The sequence below is a fragment of the Trifolium pratense genome, linkage group LG2 (assembly GCF_020283565.1).
Source record: "Trifolium pratense cultivar HEN17-A07 linkage group LG2, ARS_RC_1.1, whole genome shotgun sequence".
Classification (NCBI taxonomy): domain Eukaryota; kingdom Viridiplantae; phylum Streptophyta; class Magnoliopsida; order Fabales; family Fabaceae; genus Trifolium; species Trifolium pratense.
The window spans coordinates 25878743-25904079 of record NC_060060.1 but is presented as its reverse complement, the minus strand read 5'-3'; the positions used below and the strand labels follow the sequence as shown (position 1 = coordinate 25904079).

At 32.7% G+C, this 25337-nt stretch overlaps 1 protein-coding gene and 1 pseudogene across 1 annotated transcript; both read right to left on the bottom strand.

The window, feature by feature from the left end:
• Positions 1–341: 341 nt before the first annotated feature.
• On the bottom strand, positions 342–1920 carry LOC123911576 (pectinesterase 1-like). Its single transcript, XM_045963027.1, has 4 exons — positions 1432–1920; positions 1115–1321; positions 613–854; positions 342–501 (listed from the first exon to the last, which is right to left on the bottom strand). The coding sequence occupies exons 1-4, from the start codon at positions 1918–1920 to the stop codon at positions 342–344; spliced, it is 1098 nt and encodes a 365-aa protein (XP_045818983.1).
• A 20433-nt stretch (positions 1921–22353) lies between these two features.
• Positions 22354–24045, bottom strand: LOC123911579 (annotated as a pseudogene).
• Positions 24046–25337: the final 1292 nt, after the last annotated feature.

The following is a 25337-nucleotide window of genomic DNA, read 5'->3' as shown; positions in this document are numbered from 1 at the left end:
ATTACCATATGTTACTGCAACTTTGGATGTTAATATTCATGATAGTAAATGATAAGTGGTTTCTATATGGTGTAACAAAAAAATGAGCTATATTACTCACATTGCAATATAATTATTTTGTATTACATGAATGAAAATAAACAAAACTTTACAAGGGTGTGATAGCAATGTGTTCAACCCCTAAATATGTTAAAATGTAAATCAACAAAAAAAGTTACAACTACTCAAGTTTTTATTTACAACTTCCTTTTAGAAGTTCACCACTCACTAAAATGTGGGGTGCAAGGGAATTATTCAAACCACATTTTTTTTTTTGAATCAAATAATTCACGCCATACTAATTAGATTTTTGGAGGAGGAAGAAGCCATTTAGTTGCTTGAATCATTTCAAGGGTTATGTAAGGTTTAACCTCATCTGCGGTTAGTTGCTTCATCATAGGCGCACGCCCTTTAGTATCTGCACCAGGTCCTGTGTTCTCGTATTCTCCAAAGTGAATAGTTCTGTGGATAACAACAATAACATCATGTATTAATCAGCATTTCATGTTCATGGATTATGCGAAGATATAGAAATATATTTTTAGTCTCTATAAAGTCGAATTAAGTAGTTACTTGTCATATTCAGGGTGCAAGTTGTTATTCCAAGCCAATGGATTAATAACATCAGTAATATTATTGTAAGCAAACACAACTTCGGGACTCGACATCCATGCTCTGGCTAAGAAAGTATCATGTCCAGTTCCAGTTATATCACAATGCACAAATGAGTATAAAGCATCTTCTGTTGGACTACTTCTTGCTTGTGCCACTATCACTGTTGGCCCAGTGTCACCAAGGGATCTCAATTCACTTTTCTGCATCATGAAGTTAATCCTCATTTCATTAATACTAATTACAGTCGCGGAGATATAAAAACCATAATGTTACGGCCACAATTGCAGTCGTGGAGACATAAAAACCATAATGTTAAGGCCACAACTGTAGTTGTGGAGTCATTATTGGCTTGGGACCTGGGAGTGTGCTCCTCCTTAAGGTCTCAGGTTCGATTCTCTTAGGTGCCAATTTGCGTGGGCTAATTTAGCTTCTTCAAAAGAAAAAAACCATAATTACTTACCAAATATAGTGACCTTCCACTTCCAAATATGTAATCCACTGTGCCTTGAATTAAACAATCTTTGAAAAAATGATTATGCCTATCATCACAAATTGTGTCTTGGAACCCAATGAATTGACAATTATAAAATGTTGTTTTGTCACCAGAAGCTCTCAATGCAACAGCTTGAGCACCTGGCCTTTTTCCATCAGGTAATGGTGCAGAATTCTGTACCAAAAAATTCATACCAGAAAAACAAAACAAGCATATAAGAAATATTAATTCCATACACAAATAATAAATAATTTTAATTGATGCTGGCTCGAAATTATACAAACCGATATTATGACGTTAGCAGCTACAAAATAATCTCCTTCGACAATCACCGTAGCACTATCAACTGTGCCATATTGTGATGCAGTACCACCATAGGTTATATTTGGCATATTATCAGGTGAACCATAAAATGTAACAAAAGGCTTTGCCCTCTCAACTTTGATTTTTTCGTTGTAATTTCCAGCACCGATGTTAAGAATCACACGTTGAGTGTTACTAGTAGGTATGCTATTAAGAGCATCGGTGATGGTTTTGAATTCGCCGCTACCATCTTGATTTACTTTAATAATTTTAGGAGTAGCTTCTGCAGTAACCAATGCAGGGTCAAGGGTATCTTTTCTTTGTTCTAATGGAGTAATAATGCTACTGAACCATGTTTCTAATTGGCCTCTATCTGCTGGGATTGTTTCATCTGATAATACAACATTGGCTGTGAATAATGTTACTATGATAGCAACATTAATGATAGTGATTCTTGTTTTTGAAACCATTTTTCTCTGTTTTTGTTTCTATTTTTTTGGTTTTTTTTTTTTTTTTGGGTTAATTTCTATTTTTTATTTTTATTTTATTTGATGAATGAATATAGTTGTGATTGATGCTAGAATTTATATGTTGCTCTTGAGGCTTAATTTAGGGAGTAGTTAGTTTGATTCAATCATTTTTTGTCAACAAAGCTAAAATTAAACATGGGGTTGATAGTGCATGGATTTCAAGTTCATTGGTTGAGAATATAGATTATATTTTAGTTGATTATAACTTTGTTAAGATTTGTGGTTTCTAACCAATAATAATGTGTAAATCGGAATTGAACAGAATTTCTACACCAGAAAATTTTAGAGTTTGGAAGACTGATTATAGGCCTTCAGTATTGAGAGGAAATGTAGCCTTAGTTTTTTTTTTTTTTTATTTTATTTTTTATTTTTAATTTTAATTTTTTTGAATTATATGATTTATTTATTCTACTTTATAATCAGGGGCAATGAAGTAGGTGAAGTGGTTGGATTTTGCGAGCTGTTCCAACCACTGTTGAATGTGATTCCAAGAGCCAAACGAGAATGAATACTGGGTATGACAACAGGGCTAGGCTAGGGTGCCTTCCCCAAATTAATTCGATGGAGTTTGGATATCTCCGTACGTACCACAATCTTCAACGGAGTTAAAAAATAAAATAAACAGTTTCATACTCAATTGGATTTAGATATTTTTACTACCCGTATAAACTTGAACCGCATTTTAGTATATTTTTATTAGAAAAAAGTAAAAAGCTCAAAATTACGTTGTTGCAATAATTTTATTCCTTTTTGTTTGTCTAGTAGCCTAGAGGCTAGAAATTTCACCTTAAAGGTAAATAAATGGAGTGTATGAGATTCGAATTTCGACTCTGCATAATATATGTGATGTCCCTACCAATTGAGCTAATCTCACGGTGACAATAATTTTATTCTTTTAACAAAAAATAAAGGAAATGACTTGTATATTTGTCTCACCTAAAAAATAAAAATAAATTAAAATAAACATAAACAAATAAATGCAATTTAAGAGTTTGTTGAAATGTTTCTAAGTTAATAGTAGAGGTAAAAATATAAGGAAAAATTGAGTTTATTCCCTAACATGTTATGTTAGCAAATTTGAGTTTATTCCCTAAAAAAATTCTTTCAATTTGTCGTTGTAATTTTAAATTCCTTTCGTTTTAGTCCCTAATTTGGCCATGCCACATAAAAATGTTGACATGGCTAGAGTCTGCCTTTGACCACTACCATGTGTTTAGGAGGCACTGACTTGACATGTACCGTGGACGAAAATCAATATTCTCTCAAATTACAGGAACGAAAATTAAAATTCGCTCAAATTACAAGGACAAAAACCAAAATTCGCTTAAATTATAGGGATAAAAACAAATTTGCCTAAGGACTAAATTTAAAGTTCAGAAATGTGAAAACCAATTTTTAAATTCTTCATTTTGTACTTCGCCACCACCACTATTGGGGTGTGAGCGCACATATATTCTCGTTTGATTTTGATCGATGTAAAAACTAGGATAGAAATAAATTGAAATGGTCAAAGCATTGAAAAAGAAGTTTTTCAAAATATTTTCTAAGTGTTTTAAAAAACATGAACCGGTGCATTGGGTTCACATGAATTGGTTTGTGCTCTTCTAAAAAATAGACCCAATCAGTTCTATAAAACAAGAACAGGTGCATTCAATTTATTTGAACCGGTTCATTGGAAATTAAGGCAGCTGGAGGTTCAAATGAACTGGTGCGTGTATAACATGAACCGGTTCATACATTTCAAAAAATAGACCGAGGTTGTTCTATAAAGTGTTTTTAAGACATAGACCGGAGCATTCAATTTATTTGAACCGGTTCATTGGAAAGACAGTGGGTTCAACTGAACTGATGCATGTGTATCATGAACCAGTTCATGCATTTTTCAAGAATAGACTACCCCTGCGGTTCTACAACGCACGAACCGATTTATTCCTACCGATAAATAACATCTCAAGTAAAATCCCAAAATATGAGAATCAAGAATATACAATTGTCTTTGCTTTCATCTTCTTCATTTCTTCGCCAAGACAATCGACTTCTCTGATCTGGTTCTTTGTCGTTGTCCTAAGATAAACAATATACACAACTACAAACATATGATATAACTTGTTAGTAATGACAATCAATAAAGACATGATCAAGAGGGACTAGGAATCATATAACCTCTACCACGGAACTCCTTGGTACTCCAAGGCCAAGTGGACTACTCACTCTTGGTAATGGTGGGCAAGCACAAGCATAAACTAAACTAAGAACTAAGAACAAAAACAGAAAATATGAAAATAACTTTATTGATATGAAGGAAAGCTTACAATGTTTTGCTTGATGATTTTTACAAAGGAAGGAGGCCTTTATATAGGCATATGAAACTTAATTTTTGTGGCCTTACAATAGCTAAGAGTTACAAAATCATAATGGCAATAAGGAGGAAATACAGGCCAAGTTGCTGGATTTTGTTAAGAAGTTCCACATCTGTTGTCAGATAGCCTAAATATGTACTTATAAGTGAGGGCAAATCGCTACCTTACAAATCAGTTTTGTAGGGTTGAGTTATACCCCATACTTGATTCTAAGATGGTATCAAAGTCTTTCCAAGATTCGTTGGGCCACCTGCTATCAGGTTTTCGCTATCAGGCCACCCACCGTTTATTTCTACGCACCAAACCCAATAGTATTGGACGTGAGAGAGCGTGTTAAGAAGTCACACATCAGATGTGAGATGACATGCATGATATATGTTTATAAAGGAGAGACATTAATCATCTTACTAGCCAGTTTTGTAAGGATGAGTTATACTCGACTCCTAATTTTAAGAGATTGGACCAACCAAAGGTGAAGTCAAAATGTTTTACCTAAAAAAGAAAAGAGAAATTCTAATGAGTATCTTAGGGTACTCTTTAAAATCATGATTTTGTTTTTTTAATACTAGACGTGACTCGCACGAGTTTCGTAGACAACCATATATGATATTAAAAGAAACATAATAATAATTTCAAAATAAAAATTGAAAAAAATAAAAAGAATTCAAAATATAGTGATGATAAAAATGATAATATTAAGTGCAAAGATAGATTTAGATAAATAGTTTACGAATTAACTACTAAACATTATCAAAAACTTCTTTATAAATCACATCCATATCTTCTCCTTTTTCATGGGTTATCAATATTTCCAAGTCTTTCCATGAAGTTACTCTTGACATTGCAACATTTAGTTGCCCATGAGAGAAAATTGACTGTGAAAGATATACACCAACATGTTTAAGTGATTGGCCCTGACTCTTGTTGATAGTCATAGTAAATGAAATAACCAATAAAAACTGTCTACGTTGAAACTTAAAATGGACTCTTTTATCTGAAGGAGTCAACGATAACCTAGGAATAAAAATTTTCTCTCCAATATTGGTGCCAGATATCACTCTACCTTCAACGACATTTGTTCCCAATTTTGTAACTATCAATTGTGTACCATTGCATAATTCGAAAGATTATTCAATGTTTTTGAGCAACATTACCGATCTTTTTTCGTCAACCCTTTTCATAATCCGCTCATATATACTTCTCTGTTCAGCCGCCAGACTGCCTGTCATAGTTCAACTCATCATAAATCAACCTATTATGTATTACTGAATTGAAAAAACATGGTTTTAACGTTAGACAATTTGACTATTGAAAACTTTAGGAACACCCAACTGAATACCCTCATGTAGTCTCTGTGCCGAAACCAAACACTTCCCCTCACCCCCAATTTTGCGGTGATTAAATGACACAAATCCAAAAATAAGAATGCAGTTCCATTTGTTGTCGTTATCATCAACTAAGAAGTTAGTAAATAAATTTATATAATAAAAACAAAAATTGAAAAAAAATATATATAAAAGACTCACCAAAAATCTGGTTTTCACATCGTATTCAATCAATTTCTTTTATAATTTTAACGCAAATTTGGAGCCATTGTGAGAAAAGTATAGGAGGTCAGTTGATTCTTGCAGATCATCAGAAAAATATGAAGGAACATTACATTTATCTAAATTAAATAAATTTCATAGGAGGAGTAAACTTAGGAGGATGAGTGACACAATCAAATTTGTCATTTAAAATCAGTCCAAAATGTCTCATCCTAGTGTAAAACAAAATCACCCAAGCATCATACCAGATATTATAAAAATCACGCAATGCGGACCATCCATGTGTTAAATATATATATATTTGCAAAAAAATTTGATAACATGACTACGCCTTAAAATAAAAATAATAAAACTGATGGATTTTTACCAATGTCAAATGCTCAAATACAATCAAATGCATTCATTTGAAATAATATGTATACTTACTTCATCAAGGTGAAACTCAACATAATATGTTCGATATTTGATCCGATAATGATTGACGTACTTTTCTAAGTCAGTTATTGGATTTGGATTCAATGGTGTTATTTGTTAAAAAAGAATGAATTAAAGTCAGCAAATATAAAACGCGGCGAGAATGAGTAGTTTGAGTTAGATACGGACCAAGGTCCGCGGGCTGACCCGTTTAACCCGCAGCCCCACGGACTTAAGACCAAATTTTTTTGGCTCGTTTACATTTTTGCCAGTGTGGGTTGTACCGTTAAAATCGCGGGTTATGCGGGTTAAATCTGCGGGTTAGCCCGTGGCACGCCTTCTTTTTTTATATAATTAATTACAAAATTTATCGGATATAAATAACTTGGTCCATGTCCAAATTCAACTTTTTAACCACAAAAAAAAAAAGACTTAGTCTAAACCCTAATTATAAAAAGCAACATCACACTCCAATTAATCAAGTAGACAACAACACAAAACACCAGGATTCATGCATATTCTTCTACTTATAATATTTTGTTCAATTTCACTATCTTTTATTTTGTCTTAGTTGTATATACATTTGCTAGTATTTAAAAGATACATGTCCAAATGGGTAATTATTTTTCTTGGGGGTATTTTCCGCTATTATGTTTTGAATAATTTGGTTACCTTGATGTGATTTAGTTAAGTTGATTCTGTTAAATCTTTTTATGCTTTTTTGGGTACATGTAGAAAGTTTTTCTCACTAAAATGGACGGTGTTAGGGTTTTTATGTTAGCTACATTTTGCAAAAACAAGTTATAGCCAGATGCTAGACGAGATGCTGTACAACAACGAGTACAACATTATCTGCTCTGTTTTGCGCAGAAATTTTAAAACATATCGCAGGAAGATTTATTTCGTTTTTATGTTCAAGCTTATGAGCCAAGCCAAACCGTGCCTTGTTCTCCAAGTCTCTGAAGGTTCTGAAGGCGGTTTATGTGTTATTATTTGAAACAAAAATATAACGTGATATATTTTTGTATTAAATCAAATATTGTTTTATTTTTAAAACAATCTAGGGCTGGCCGAAATTTCTCCAGTTGTGGTCTGGAAACCTAGCTTGCGTATCAAGACAAATTCAGGTTATAAATACTTGAAGACTCAGACCTATTTTTGCACTGAAGCCATTGCTCATCAAAGATGTAGTCTTTAATTAGGGTTTCGTGTCTTTGAGCCACTCTCTAGGAGAGTTGGTGTAAGTGAACCACTCGGGTTCTGAGATGGTCACTATGTTCTCACTCAGAAACCTGTAGGGAACGAGTTGAGTATTGTACTTGGAGGAAGCTTGTAAGCAAATCCAAATTGTGAACTTAGTCAAGTGTTGGCTATATATATTAGTTTCTTAGGAGGGTGTCTCCATCTTTGATCGTTATAAAGTTGACAGCAACACAATACGTATTGTTAGAGGGAATTGGGACGGGGTCTCATATCTAGGAGGTTCCTAGGTAGGATTGCACTAGTAGTGTCTAGGCGATAAGTCAAGTACCGGGTGTTGGTCGAGGGTTTTGAACTAGAACTATTATAATGGATTCATTCCTGGATTGGTATCCCCTAGATTATGTGACGTTGCACCGAACTGGGTTAACAAATGATCTGTCTTATTTATCTTCCTGCACTTTATTTTTAACTTGTCTATTGTGTTATGTACTGGTATGAGATGTTGTAGCATCTTTCGCAGCATCTTTCCACCAGTCTGCCAGAATTTCAGACGGTACAAAAATGACGATAAGAATCAGTTGAATTTGATTTTGGTTGCATTACATACAAAGAGAAGATAGATAAACTCAATGATATCACAAACTTTATTTATTTTTATTTGTTAGTTACAATTTATATGTTATAACATAAAATTATTAATAATATATTTTTTTAAGCTTTCATTATATCAATATTTTACTAATTTAGTTTATTTTTTTGAAAAAAGTGATTTTTTATTTTTTTTTGTTAATAGTCCGCTGGTTAACCGTTTAACCCGCGGGCTTATGCGGATCGGACTCGGGCTTAATATTATAACTCGTTTATATTTGTTGACGGGCTTGTTCGCCCCGTTTAATATGCGAGTTTATGCTGTCAGACAAGACTCACACATTTAAATGTGGAGAAACTTGGAATCCAGGATTCGAACCCCGACCACTCTAATAATGTCTCTAGTAGCTACCATTTGAGCTACACTTATGGGACGAGCAAGAAAATATTCTTTGATAAAGACAATATGTTAAAGTGTGGATCGAGTCTACGATTTTCTTAACACAAGGGACCAAATGTACAATTAAGCCAATTATTTATTAATTGTTTTGGTCAAAATTATATATTTATAGAAAAAAAAGTTATATCAAAAAGAATCACCAAACAAATCATATGGATATTACCATAAGAAAATATTTATTATTTTCAAGCTTGGTCACTTTTCTAATTTATGAATACATGATCACTTTTCTAATTTATTTCTCAACATTGATTTTTACATAAAAATAAAACTATGGTCGAGTCTTTCCATTGCACTCACACTCTCCATTAACGCAATTTCCAGTAAGACCAAATTTCCTTTCACATGTTACAATGCATTTCATCCGGTCGCATGCAGGGCCGATCGTGATTCTTTGGATATCCTGTTTGAATATAAAAAATAACCCTTAATAAAATAAAAATAAAAAATTCAAAATAAAATCATTCCTATTTAAATTGTAAATCACTTGAGTATCCCTTATATTTCTTATAATTCAATTTTGCTTATAAAAAGAAATTGTAAATCACTTGCATGTATCACTCACTATGGTTTGTTCCGCAGAATCAGAAACTTTATGCTCAGCCATTACCTCACCGTTTGCACTGCATCAAGTAAAATCCATAGATAAACGAAAGACAAAAACCATGAGAATAAGATTAAAGAGAATATATATTATAGTAAAAAGAAAGAGAAAATTGCTTATGTACCATAGCAACAATATGAAGAGAGAAAGAAGAATAGAGAGAAAAATAAGATTTTGATTTCTCATTTTGTTTAGCTTGAAATGGATTGCCACAATGTTGTATGATTTTCAGCAAGTTGGTGTTTACATATATATTACTATCAAGGGAAAAAGTTGCATATTTGGCAGTAAAGAACAAGATTACAAAATTTATTACATTACCATTAAACGTTATATAATTGATGGGTCAAATTTCTTATAGTTTGAATTGAACTTTTTTCACATGTCTGAAAGAACCTTAAAAGTCTACGAACTGTGTGAATCAAAAACACCGAAACCAGGGATGGATCCAGGAATCTATAAAAGGGGGGGCCGGAATAACTAAATAATAAATATTAAATAAATAATAATTATAATAGTATTTAAATATACTCAATAAAAAATAAAAAATACATCACATTGTTTATCTAAATTGTACACGACATTGCTCTATATCATAAAATTCATCAACAACTGAATTTGTATTAAATTTTTTAATAATTCTTCTCTCGGTGTAAGTAATCACATAATTAGTTTGAAATTCATTTTCTATCTTGTTTCTCAACCTATTTTTCACAATCTTCATAGCAGAAAATAATCTCTCACTTATAGCAAACAATCAATAATTCAATTTGGACTTTAGTAGTGTATAATATATATTATCAAAATATTTTAAAGTAAATTGTTACGATTACTATGTTGTGGGTACATGTTTTGCACCAAACGGTAGTTAATAATCTTTAAACACATATCTCAAATATAAATTTATGTGTATGAATAATGCTAGCAACACACTCTTTAACAAACACACTCCAACACACTCTCTTTTATTGATTGAAATTCACATAGGTCCCATAAAAAAATGTGGACCCATATAACTTTTATGGGACCCATATAAATTTTAACAAATAGAATAGAGTGTGTTAGAGTGTGTTTCTTATTGGAGTGTGTTGCTAGCACTCCTCTTATGTGTATATATGTATCTAGAACAAGTATATGAAAAAAAAAAATACGACAAGAGGAGGGGGCCTCAGCCCCTATACTTACCCCCCCCCCCCCCCCCCTTATGTCCGTCCCTGACCGAAACAAAAAGCTTAGTCGATGCACATACAAACTAAATGGCTCGATCATCACATGCAAGGTTGTTAAAACCGGACCGGACTGGTCGGTCCAACCGGTCGGACCGTGAACCGGACACCAATCCGGTCCGGTTAGGCCTAAAACCCGGAGAGAACCCGAACCAGCAAAAAACTGGGCGAACCGGCGCTGAACCGGCAAAAATTGGTAAACCGGGTGAACCGGTTCGAGCGGTTGGACGGTTCTGCTCTTTTCTTTTTTTTTTGCTTCAAAATTCTGCATTTTTTTTTTGCGTCAAAACATGTTTTAATTTTTTTTTATTGAAAACGGGAAAACGAAATAGTTTTACTTTGTATGGAAAAGATGAAGAATTGAATTTTTTTTTTGTTCTTATCGGTGTTCCAGTGTAAAAGAGAAGTTAAATCTGAAAAATCTATCACAAAGGAGGAAAGGAGAAGCTATCTTCTTTGTTGACTTCTAAAAGATTTGTTTACATAATATTTGAATCAATAACAATGAAAGGAAGAGTAACAATGAAAGAGAAATTTTAATCAATAACAATTAAAGGAAGAGTAACAATGAAAGAGAGAACAACTGATATCTACATGAGAGGCGGCGGCTGGAAGAATGAAACAGAGGTTTTCAAAAGATTAGGGTAACAAAGGAACAAGAGTATATAATATATGTATGGGCTTTCACTATTCTTGGCCCAATAACTTCTTTTAATTAAATTAAATGGGTCATATTGCTTCAATAATTAAATAAAACAAAATATAAACACCAATTTTAAATGAATCGTGAATTGCATGAATGATGTGAATTTTTTTGAGCAATTTTTTATGTTTTTTTATTAAGTGTGAAACTATAAATAGTATTATGTAACTTTTACTTCAATATAAAAGAGTAATAATTTTTTAAGGAATTTTAGTTTGTTATTATAATTTTAAATATCATTTCAAAATAAAAAATATATATTTAATTAAAAATGGTCTGACCCGGTTGAACCCCGGTCTGACCAATTGAACCTTGAACCGGTAAGCTCTCCGGTTCGATGACCGGTCCGGTTCTGACAACCTTGATCAAATGTTAGAGTTTAAGCCAAGATCAACATTGGTTGATTTCAACCGCCAAAACAAATGTAATTTAACTTTATCTAACATTTGGTGAGTAGTAGCTTCCTTTGCATTGAAAACTATTGTTACCCTCATTCGAGAGAACCCAAATGCAACAAAACCAAATAAGCAACATGAAAGAGTGGAGAGCTCGCAATCCTCCAAGAGTGAATAAACTGAACAAAATATGTATAGTTTACGGAAAAATATTTTTTAAAGTCATTAGGTTTAGTTTAGTGATGAGGGGTTTGAGTAATATGCATGAGGTGTTAGGTTTGATTCTCATTACAAACATTGCAAACCAAAAAAAAAAAAATTATTTTTTTTTGGTAAAGAGGAAGAATTTTTTTTTAACATTACTATTATAATTATTATTTATTTAATATATTTATTATTTAGTTATTCCGGCCGCCCTTTTATAGATTCCTGGATCCATCCCTGGTTTCGGTGTTTTTGATTCCACACAGTTCGTAGACTTTTATACATGTGAAAAAAGATCAATTCAAACTATAAGAAATTTGACCCATTAATTATATAACGTTTAATGGTAATGTAATAAATTTTGTAATCTTGTTCTTTACTGCCAAATATGCAACTTTTTCCCTTGATAGTAATATATATGTAAACACCAACTTGCTGAAAATCATACAACATTGTGGCAATCCATTTCAAGCTAAACAAAATGAGAAATCAAAATCTTATTTTTCTCTCTATTCTTCTTTCTCTCTTCATATTGTTGCTATGGTACATAAGCAATTTTCTCTTTCTTTTTACTATAATATATATTCTCTTTAATCTTATTCTCATGGTTTTTGTCTTTCGTTTATCTATGGATTTTACTTGATGCAGTGCAAACGGTGAGGTAATGGCTGAGCATAAAGTTTCTGATTCTGCGGAACAAACCATAGTGAGTGATACATGCAAGTGATTTACAATTTCTTTTTATAAGCAAAATTGAATTATAAGAAATATAAGGGATACTCAAGTGATTTACAATTTAAATAGGAATGATTTTATTTTGAATTTTTTATTTTTATTTTATTAAGGGTCATTTTTTATATTCAAACAGGATATCCAAAGAATCACGATCGGCCCTGCATGCGACCGTATGAAATGCATTGTAATATGTGAAAGGAAATTTGGTCTTACTGGAAATTGCGTTAATGGAGAGTGTGAGTGCAATGGAAAGACTCGACCATAGTTTTATTTTAATGCAAAAATCAATGTTGAGAAATAAATTACAAATATGATCATGTATTCAATATCAAGCTTGAAAATAATAAATATTTTCTTATGGTGATATCCATATGATTTGTTTGATGATTCTTTTTGATATAACTTTTTTTCTATAAATATATAATTTTGACCAAAACAATTAATAAATAATTGGCTTAATTGTACATTTGGTCCCTTATGTTTATTTTAGGTTTCAAGTTGATCTCTTATGTTTATTTTGTTTCAAATTAGTCCCTTATATTTTAAAAGTTTCAAGTTGATCTCTCAAGTCAGAACCTAAAACACATTGTCATCATCAATATCATAAACCTAGGAATAGATACAATATCCTTCTGATTCAAAAATTTCTTAAACATAGTAAAAAAATAAACTAAATTGCCCCTGAAAAAAACTGTAAAAAACAAGTAAATGATGATGGACCAAACAGAAACAATTTGGAAAGGTAACTATACCAATACCATAATTAGTACCTTTTCTTGCATCAGCCCCAACCTGATTCTAACAATAGCCCCAACCTAAAATATTAATTAAGGTTTCTTTTCTTTCTTGAAATTATTATTATTACTAAAGAGAGAGCCTATGATATGAATTATCTCCACACCTGAGACGAATTATGCTGAGGGTGTCTTCAATGCACCTTGCATCCACCAAATCAGAGTCCCATTGCTAGCTTAACAAAATAAATTATATTAAAGCCAATATATAATAATTAACCATTTATTTATTTATTTAACAGCTTGATCATAATTAAAATGGTATTCAATTGACTACCTTTGCAGCATCAGTTGCAGTGTCAAAAAACACTACAAAAAAACGTGCTATATTGCGGGGTTATTTTATCCATTAGCGGGGGTTTTGAACCTCCGCAACCTATTTTCCGGGAGTTTGAAAAACTGCCGATTAATCGATTCCCATAAAATGTTTGCTGGAGTTCTGCGGACCGCTGGTATAGCGTTCAAATAGCGGGGGTTATGTTGAAGTCTTTATTGATAATCCCCGATCCATTTCATTTCGTAGTACCCTACCCCTAGGGAAAGTTGAATCCCCGAGGGGTTTAGAACCCCCGCAAAAAAAGGAAAATGCTAAACAATGCCCTCGAGGGCACTGTTTAGCATTTTCCTTTTTTTAATTATAAGATAACAAAAAAAGAAAGTAAACATAGGGGTCAAAACTTCTATTTTGAAACATATAGAGGCTAAAATCGTAACTTTCTAAAATTTAGGAGACCAAAAATGCAATTTAACCTATGATTAACTATCATCGATCATTAACCACTCAATTATTTTTTATTGATACATGTAATATAAATATATTGTATTAATTAATGCATAAAAAAATATGAAAGAGTAAATATAATATAGTTGACTACATTAATTACTACTATAAAATTCGTCCTTACATCTGCAAATTAGTTTTATCCTAGAATTATATACAAATACAAATATTTCACTTCCTCCGTACCAAATTATGTCACTTTGATAAAAAAATTATACCAAATTATATGTCACTTTACATTACTAATGAATTATTTAATGTTATTTTTTCTATTATACTCTCAACTATTTATTACTCTCTGATAGAAATTTAGCAAGTGTACTAAATCGCCGACAAGTAGTATAATAAATCGTTCTTTCCGCAGAGATTGTTGTAATTCAAATGGAAATTGAAGGCATACTTAAGGAAATTGACATAATAGTAACAAAGGGGGGAGTTTGCTTGGTTCAAAGTTTTGATCATAAACTTAAGAAATGACTTAAAATTCAAATTGATAAAGAAAAGCGATTGATCCTTTTGGTTCATCTAATTACTATTTCTCTTGGTAATTTCATGTATGATAACAAATTACTCAATTTAGTTTCATGATTAGATTAAACATAATTGATTATGCCCAATGTCTTGGTAACATAATCCTCTCCCTTGATCATTAATCCCTAATTTCTTAGGATGATCGATGATCAATTGAGGAATAAAAACTTTAATCTTTTAAATCTCAATTAACAATCCAAAATGTCTTAAGTGAAAGTCAATTGATCAATTATTCCTAGATCGATGATTCATTCCTATTTTCATAGTAAAACAAATGATTGAAATCATCATACAATTGGCCAAATCATATAAAGCATTAAGCATAAAGAATAATCAATAGAAACTAACTTCTTAATTCATTCATCATATCAAATGACAATCACATTGTTCAAGATCAAAAGTAATTAGAATCCCCTAAGGATCAATCATAAAGATTTAGCCAAACATGTTCAAATAAGAAATTACATTAACATGAGTGAAAGAAATCATCATTACAAGAAGGGATTAGATGTGTTTCCACCCTTGAATCCTTGCTTGAATGCCTCTTTGATCCTCTGAAATAGCCGTCAAAAATCAGTTCTTGATCCAGAATTTCGTATCCCTAAAATGAGAAACTGTTTTCAATTTATAGTGCAGAATTCGTGCCAAGCCAGGCTTGGCTCTGCCCAAGCTGGGCGCAGAAGGCAGAGAGCAATTCTTCAATTTTCAAGCTGGGCTCAGCTGCCCCTAAGCTGGGCGCAGAAGGCAGAAGCTAGGCAATTTTTCATCTTTTCTTGTTATCATGCTATCTCATATTTCATGCAATTTCTTCTTATTTAATTGCTAAAAACATGGTAAAAACCTACTTGTTTGCTTGCATTTGCTAAAAAAAAACATAGTAATGACATGAAGTCATCACAACCCCAAACTTGAACTTTTCCTTGTCCTCAAGGAATATCTTCATCCATCGGAAAACCTGGCACTATCAAACAGTCTAATTCAAAGCCATCAAAGTCAGTCAAGTTAGAACATCACAATTATCATTTCAATGATCATCCCTATCATGAATTTACTTGCACACAGATTAATACCGAAAAATCAAGAACTTTTCACAAATATTGACCAAACCATAATCACTTCACTCCCTCACATTCTCTCCTGTTTAAATTGGTATATTCACTCAATCAACACAAACATAGCCATTCTACCATAAGCTTGCAAACATTCTAACAATCGATCAACATGCATAAGAGTTCACACTTTAAGAGGACTTGAGGGTTATAACGGGGCTAAGGTTTTAGGGTGGATATTTTTGGATGGTAAGGAGAAAAACTTGGAGTTTTAAAGATCACTCATTTAACAAAGAATTAGATTATTCAAACATCCCCCCAAAATTCAAACATCGTCATACTAGAGAATTTATTTGTCAAACTTTTCTTTCTTTTTCATTTTTTTTTTTTTTGCGGAGAGGTTCATTGGCATTTCTTTATTTGGTGTTTTGTTTTTGTTATTGTTATTTTTTTTATAAACACCATTTTTTTTTCACAAGGTAATAATGCCTCTCCCTACTTAATTCTTTTTTCTTTATTTTTTTTGATAAATTCTCTAGTACCCCACCCCAAACTTAATCAGTTGCAAATACCAAAAGCAACCTCAAACTTAATGATGAACAATGTGCTCTAATCATAAGTTAAGTGATCTAACTCCAAGAAAATCATCTTTTTTTTCTTATATGTTTTCAAACTTGGGTTATCAAACAAAGAATATTTTTCTTTCGGCTCAACGGGGTTAACAAAGGATATAAGATAAGGAATGGTGGCTTCAAAAAGGCTCAAGGTACAAACAACATGCCTCAGTGTATAATTCAAAGCAATCAATCAATTAAAAGAACATAAGCAAGTTCTAGAGAATTAGCTAAGTTGTGGAATCTCTCATGACAAGAAAATTTATGTGTTTGGGCTCGAAATCTCACGGCTTGGCCGGATTATCGAGTGGTCAATGTTTGAGAAATTTCCTCAACTTTTCTAATTATCATCAAATATGACAAGCAATCAAACAAGGGAATCACAAATTCATGTCTCATGGATGCTAACATAGATGACTTTTAATGGCATTTAAACAAAACTATTCGAACAATGTACAAGTTTTCAAATAGACAAAAACATTCATAAAAGACAAAATTAAATTCAAGGGAAGTGATACTAACCAATAGTAGAGCAGTCAAAAGTGGGAAGAACCACCCCTTTTTTTTAACATTGGCGCGGGGATCCGTAAGGCTTGAGTCGGGCGCAACACCAATTTTTTTTTTCTCATGTTTTTTTTTTTAAACTCCACTCTACTCCTTTGCTTAACCTGCAAGCACAAACAAATGTAGCAAAAACCAGATGTTAATAAATAAAACATTGGGTTGCCTCCCAAGCAGCGCTCGTTTAACGTCCTGAGCTTGACGCACCATCATCCAAGTTAGGGAGGATACTTCAAATTTAATTTCCCCCGTCTCCTCTTTTCCTCCTTCTTCAATGGGGTCACATTGCGATCACAAAGCAACAATTTTTTGATGACCGGATGACTCACAAACTTTATCCACTTGTGCTTCCATTTTTTTCTTTTCTTCTTCTTTAGCCTTTTAGGAGCTTCCTTGGAATCTTCCATACTAACTTCCCTTTTTGGACCCACATGAACCGAATTTACCTGAAAGCTATCGGAAATAATACTCATCAAACCAATTTCAAATATCTTCATCACTTCATTCTTCACCAAGTCTTCCAATGTTGTAGTCGGGAGCTCTTGAGATGGGACCACCGAATTGGAATCCTCTTCATTCTTCAGCTTGTGCAAGCAAAAGGCTGGAATTACACCATTCAATTCCCAACCCATGACACCATCATCCTTTTTCAAATATTTCAAAATTTTCTCTTCTTCCAAAGGAGTGAGCAAGCTACTAATAATCACAGGTTGCTTACAACCATCTCCCAAAAATACATATTTCCAATTAGGAGGGAGTGCTTTCAAATCCAGAGAAATTGACTTTGTTGCTTCTTTCTTTGAGTTCCCAATCTCATCTTCAATGACATCCACTTTAAAGCATTGTGGAGTCACATCTTGATTTCTTATACATTCAAAGATATTGAAGTTAACTTGCTCATCATTGAGCCTCAACATTAAATCACCCATCTCCACATCAATTAGAGCTCTCCCGGTTGCTAGAAAGGGTCTTCCCAATAACAAAGGCATTTCGGCGTTTTCTTCCATATCGAGAATTACAAAATCCGCCGGAAAGACAAATTCGGCCACTCTTACCAAAACATCTTGTAAGATACCATAGGGGTACGTGATGGACCGATCCGCAAGAGATAACTGCATCTTCGTGGGTTTAGCTACGGCACCGGGTATTTTTTTCATCATAGAGAGGGGCATCAAGTTGATGCTTGCTCCTAAGTCACAAAGTGCTCTCCCAACATGTAAATTCCCAATAGAACAAGGTATAGTGAAACTACCGGGATCTTTCTTCTTTTGTGGGAGTTTTCTTTGAAGAATTGAACTACACTCTTCCATCAACAACACAGTTTCATCCTCTTTAGGCCGCCTCTTCTTAGTCAACAACTCCTTCATGAACTTGGCATACATAGGCATTTGCTCCAAAGATTCCATAAACGGAATTGTGACTTGAAGGCTATTAAACATCTCCATGAACTTCTTAAAGTTGATATCTTTTCTCTTACTCTTCTTTTTGTGAGGGTAGGGTAACTTCTCACGAGGTAGAACTACTTGAGCTTTTTCTCCATCTTTCAAAATTTTACTCTTAATTTTCTTCAAATTTGAGTCGTTATCGACAAACCTTGCATCATCTTTTTTCTTCTCTTCCACCTTTCTCTCATTTTCAACTCCTCCCTCTTTTTCTTTTTCTTTCTCACTTTTTTCTACTTTTTCATTTTCACTCTTCCCTTCTACCACCTTCTTCTCACTCTCACTAGACACACTACTTTTGTTCTTCCTTATGTGTGGATAAGGTAAGTTCACATAATAAGGAATTTTTTGAGGTCCCTCTTTCAAAAGTTGACTTTTTATCTTCCTTAACATTGAATTGGGATCAATAAGTCTTTCTTTCTTACTTTTCTCTTTTTTTTCCTCACTCTCATTTTCGACTTCTTCCTCAAGCTCACCATTTCTCTCATTTTCCACTTCTCCCTCATGATCTTTTTCCTTTCCACTCCTTCCTTCTACCTCCTCTTCCTCAACTTCATTTGCCATATTTTCCTTTGTACGTCGCTCACTTACCGGTGTAGGAATCACTCTACTTCTCAAGTGAATTGCATTACAAGTCTTCTTTATAGGATTATTGCATGTGTTTCCTTCAAATCTGCCATTAGATAATGACGCATCTTGGCTTGACAATTGTCTCAATTGGGTTTCTAAATTCTTGATGGAGGCTTCATGATTTTTATTTGCTGCCTCTTGACTTGTCTTCATAGCTTCTTGACTTGTCTTCATAGCCTCGAAATTTACTTGTATCATCTTCATGACTTGAGAAAGAGTTTCTTCCAATGGTGAAGGTCTACTTGGTGGAAGTTGAACTTGTGATGTTGACACTTGTTGTACTTGAGCATGAACAAGCTTGTTGGTGGTCAAGTGTTTTATAAAAGTCTCCATGTGAACATTCATGAGCTTGAAATTTGCTAACAAAGCCCTTTGAGTGTCAAGCTCCAACGTAGTCACTTTATTTTTAGCTCCTTTCTCATTAAGAGCTCTATATTCATTCTGCGCCATGGCTTCCACAAGCTCTTTAGCCTCATTTGCAACCTTGTTATTCATGGAACCACCCGCAGATATATCAAGTAACATGCGAGTTTGTGCTCTTAAACCTTGAGTAAAATATTGCATTTGAGCCAAATTATCCACACCATGATCGGGACACTTCTTCAAGAGGAGTTTGAACCTTTCCCATGCGTCATAAAGAGACTCGAAATCTCCTTGTTCAAAGTTTGTGATCTCAGCTTTTTTCTCTAGGAACTTGTAAATTGGGAAAAAGCGCTCCGAAAATTTGACTCTCAATTCGTTCCATGTGTTGATAGTCCCGTTAGGCAAGGTATCCAACCAATCTCTGGCTCTTCCGGTAAGAGAAAATTTGAATAGTCTCAACCTTTTTGCACATTCCGAGACACCCGGAGGGTCGGTGTAATCACACACATCTAAGAAGTTACTCAAATGCAGATTTGGACACTCTGAGTCGGCCCCAGAAAATTTGTTCTCCTTTAAAGCTTTTATGACGGAACTTCTGATATCAAAAGCTACAGGGTTTGTCGGTTGAAACCCTCTAAGATCTTGATCTCCATTTGCTCCTCTACCATAATCTCCCAAGGTTCTCCTTGGTGGTGGCGGTGGTTGCACCTCCGCCATTTCAATTGTACCTGAGCAAACACAAACAAACAAATACCCAAGTAGCAAAACAATATAAAAGAAAAACTAATAAAGCTAATTAATAGAAAGAAAAAAATTATGTACTAAATTCCTAAGTAAAACTAATTGCCTTGTTGAAATTAATCAACAATCCCCGGCAACGGCGCCAAAAACTTGATAGAAATTTAGCAAGTGTACTAAATCGCCGAAAAGTAGTATAATAAATCGTTCTTTCCGCAGGGATTGTTGTAATTCAAATGGAAATTGAAGGCATACTTAAGGAAATTGACATAATAGTAACAAAGGGGGGAGTTTGCTTGGTTCAAAGTTTTGATCATAAACTTAAGAAATGACTTAAAATTCAAATTGATAAAGAAAAGCGATTGATCCTTTTGGTTCATCTAATTACTATTTCTCTTGGTAATTTCATGTATGATAACAAATTACTCAATTTAGTTTCATGATTAGATTAAACATAATTGATTATGCCCAATGTCTTGGTAACATAATCCTCTCCCTTGATCATTAATTCCTAATTTCTTAGGATGATCGATGATCAATTGAGGAATAAAAACTTTAATCTTTTAAATCTCAATTAACAATCCAAAATGTCTTAAGTGAAAGTCAATTGATCAATTATTCCTAGATCGATGATTCATTCCTATTTTCATAGTAAAACAAATGATTGAAATCATCATACAATTGGCCAAATCATATAAAGCATTAAGCATAAAGAATAATCAATAGAAACTAACTTCTTAATTCATTCATCATATCAAATGACAATCACATTGTTCAAGATCAAAAGTAATTAGAATCCCCTAAGGATCAATCATAAAGATTTAGCCAAACATGTTCAAATAAGAAATTACATTAACATGAGTGAAAGAAATCATCATTACAAGAAGGGATTAGATGTGTTTCCACCCTTGAATCCTTGCTTGAATGCCTCTTTGATCCTCTGAAATAGCCGTCAAAAATCAGTTCTTGATCCAGAATTTTGTATCCCTAAAATGAGAAACTGTTTTCAATTTATAGTGCAGAATTCGTGCCAAGCCAGGCTTGGCTCTGCCCAAGCTGGGCGCAGAAGGCAGAGAGCAATTCTTCAATTTTCAAGCTGGGCTCAGCTGCCCCTAAGCTGGGCGCAGAAGGCAGAAGCTAGGCAATTTTTCATCTTTTCTTGTTATCATGCTATCTCATATTTCATGCAATTTCTTCTTATTTAATTGCTAAAAACATGGTAAAAACCTACTTGTTTGCTTGCATTTGCTAAAAAAAACATAGTAATGACATGAAGTCATCACTCTCCCTTTTTTCATCAATTCTTCAATTTATTTTTTCCTTCACAATTTTATAAATCAACTCATAGTTTCTCTTTTTCATATAACATTAATTACATTTCTTAATATGTGTAAAAATATCAAAGTGACGTACTCAAAATTTAATGAATGGTCAAATTTTTTTGATGTATTTAGTCCAAAATCTTAACCAAATATATTAACTTTCTTTTTTCTTTATATTTTGGGACAGGGAGTATATTAAAGTACGGAGGGGGTATATTTAATCTTTTACTAACACTTTATAAGTAAAAATACACTTTTTAGGTTTATTATATATTTAATGAATCTTTTGTCAAAAAATATAAAATAATGAATCTAGTCTATAATATATACCAAATTCATTAAATATAAAATCAACCTAAAAATGAATATAACCAAATTTATTAAATATAAGGAGGGAGCATTGTTTTTTTCTTATGGTTGGCTGAAATTTAATCTTTTACTTATTCATGTATTAATTAATACAATTTGCCTATATAAGTATTTGCCCAGAGAACGAACATATGCATTATATTATATTTTATAACTAATTAATTAAGATGGAAACAACAAGACATTTTATTCCCAAATTTACACTGTTGGTTGCTTTATTGATCATTTCAGGTTTGAGAAAATATCTTATTGATCATATCTTTATTTTAATTTCCCTCATCCATTCAATCTAAATTTTGTTACACTATAAAACATTGTTTTTATTTTTAATAAACATAAAATATTATTCTTAATTTCATATATTATTTATGTTTACAGATTTGTCCATCAAAAAAGGACGGATCAATGCTGAGATTGTAACCTCACAAAGAGTTACAAATTGTAAGGCAGATTGTCCAAACTTATGTCAAAATGATAATATGTGTTCAAATTGTTGTCGTTGTCTTATTGGTGTTAGGGGTATTCCTGTTTGTAGAAAAGATGGATGCACATGTATATTAATTCCACCGATCAATCAAATCAATAATGTTCATAGTCCATTAAATTGAGTTTTGTGAATGTTTATTGTAATCTAATGTCGGTGTATGGATGAGAATAATATGTTAAATAAAGATAAATAATTTAAGGATATATTGCATCTTTAATGCTCAAGAGTGCTTCTTATAGGTTTTGAATTTGCCCACAAAGCCAACATAATTTTATTTTATTTTTTAGTTTGTTTTATATTATCACTAACAATTACAAACATCATGAGACAACAACATAAGGTCATCCCTTCATAGTATTAGTACTAATAATAGCAAGGATCCTATTCCTTCCTCCTATCACATCACATCATGATGCCTGATGACTTACATATTGTCTTCTCAACGAAGCAATGTCTGGCATATATATGGTTCGCCATCTGTGATGGGTGGTCATCGAAGAAGATGTGGTTATTTCGGTTTTCACAAGTAGCATTGTACGGATGGCATATGAGATCACCGGAAATGCTATTTGGGCAGCAAGGTCTCCATATTTCCGATATCCCTGAAAATTAAATAAATTATATATTATTCAACAACGTCAACACGTACAAGTCATTATATATAAATCAATGTCTTACCATATTTGTATCCAGTTTTCCTTAATCCTATAAGGTGCTCATACAGATCTGAATGAATAAAGGTAAAGTCCGGAAGTTGGGACTGCAGCTTTCCAAGTAAATTCGGCAAATGACTATTGTAAATGGAAATTGCCCTATTTATTTTCTCATTACATTCTCCTATTGCTCTTGATTTTGCAGCTCTTGATGGAAAGCACCCAGCTGGTGGCAAATTATTCACAAAAACCCTTCTAACTCCTAGGCTGTACATTTTCTGCATTAATTTCAAAATAAAGTTTAACAATTATATATTGTGTCTAATCTATTATTTCTAAATGTCAGTCACACATATATACCTGAATGCGTAGGGAAAATTCCTTTAGCAGATAGGATTCAAATTTTCTAGAGCCACGAAAATTTCTGGTAGCAGTGAAGTGGTCATTCACACCAGTGGAGACAACAAACAGTGATTCAGATAGATGCCTCTCTACTTTATCACCAAACATATTTGGTAAATTATTCTTAATAAACTTTTCGAATAATTTTATCTGTTTGTCAAGAGGCAAACTAAGCTGCAAAATGGAAATTGCCCTATTCAATATGTAGAAATGTATTGTATTATCCTTATACATGATAATAAAAAGGAAATTGCCCTATTCAATATGATTAACTTGAGAATGTAATGTAGTTAAGAAATTTACATTGTTGTTGGTTTCTGGAAGAATGCCAGAACCAGCAGATGCAAAATTTATGCCAGTTTTGATTTTGTGTCTTTGTATCTTTGTAAGGCCCAAATATGGAGGAATAAAAGGTAGTCCAAGATGTATAGCTGCATAAACAGGAACTAATTAATTAATTAATTAATTAATGGGGACTATGATTTTGTTTTATCAGAATGAATGAACTAAGAATTTATATATGAAACAAAAATTGATCAGCAAAGAGTGAATGTAAATTGTGTTTTCTCACCTAAGTAATCAACCACGGTTTTTCCATTAGTGCATCGACCAGTAGGTTTGCCACCAAAGTCTATACCATAAGGAAGAAATTTTGCATATGATTCTATTGGAAGATAATTGTTGTTACCACTGTCAACAAGTGAATCACCAAAAACATATACTGCTGGAATTGGAATCTGTTTTGGGTTTGTTGGTGATGCTAAGACTGGAACTGGAATTTGTTTTGGGTTTGTTGGTGATGGTAAGAGTAAAAGTAATGTTACTAGCACATTAGTAGTAAGAGTGAGATACATGATATTCATTTTCTGTGACACAAATATCTAAATGTAATAAAGTGGTTTCTAAGGATATTCAACTTTCGTTTGTGATTTATATATAGTGCAGAGCAATAAGTAGTGGTTCCAACCATTTAGACATTATATTTTCCTATAGTGTATGTATATATTTTTCCTTTTTAATTATTAATGTAAATGTAAATATAAGAGGTATTTCAACCGTTGGATCAATGACTATATCTTCACTTCAACCTAAGAAGTTAAGATGAAAGATCGTCCAACTACTTTTTTCTTACAGCCAAATAGAGTTAGCATAATTATATCTCTTAAGTACATCATGTGATAAATGATTCCATCTTTCCAAAGTTGTGTTATATGACAATTTTCATATGCATATCAAGGACATCACAAATAAGGGGAGAGATTCCATCTTTTCGAAGTGGTGTTATATGACAATTTTCATATGCATATCAAGGACATCACAAATAAGGGAAGAGATTTCATCTTTCCCCCGTGACCGATAAAATAGATTCTAGGGACAAACCGGTAGAATCAAGTTCTCAAAGTAGAGATTCCAATGATCTAGAATAGAATCCGATACCAAAGAGAGATTATGCAAAGCATAATATTGAATGAGAGAGTTTTTTTAGAGAAGAAGATAATTTGTTGAATATTGATTGTTTTTCAAAGTGAGACACAATGCCTTTAAATACAACCCTAAAAAATAAATAAAAATGTAAAATGACATAAAAAAAACTATTATTTAAAATCAACTATTAATTGATACTTAATTCCGGTCACATTCCCATTATATTACAATTTTATCGGCAGTTTTTCAATTTTTGTTTTGCTTTTTTTTAACCTAGATGTGACTCATCAACCAACTAAATTAATGGTCTATTAAGCAATAAATCACTATTTTACTTATTTGGTATACTCTTTTACAGATTGGACAGAAGCTTATGTTTTTACTTGAAAAAAATATGCATTATAGAGGAAAAAATTAATATATGTTTACTAAACATTAGTCTAATAATACCTATATGCTAATACAAAATTTCATAAAGATAAAAGTACATGTATTTTGAATTCAAATATAACATTGAAAACATTACCAACCATGATGACCTTCGCGTGGAATTGGTAATGAGATAAACCACTTTGTGAGGTAAACCACAATTATATTCAACATTTAGACCCATTTGTTAAACTTTGTCTTTCACATGTTCACCAGCTCAGAATTTTTAGCAGAGAGCATAAACTCAAATTTCCATTGAATCAAACTTTGTGAAGCCAGTATCTCTGACCAGTTCTAACCTACAGTCTTGTTAGTTGTTACATATAAG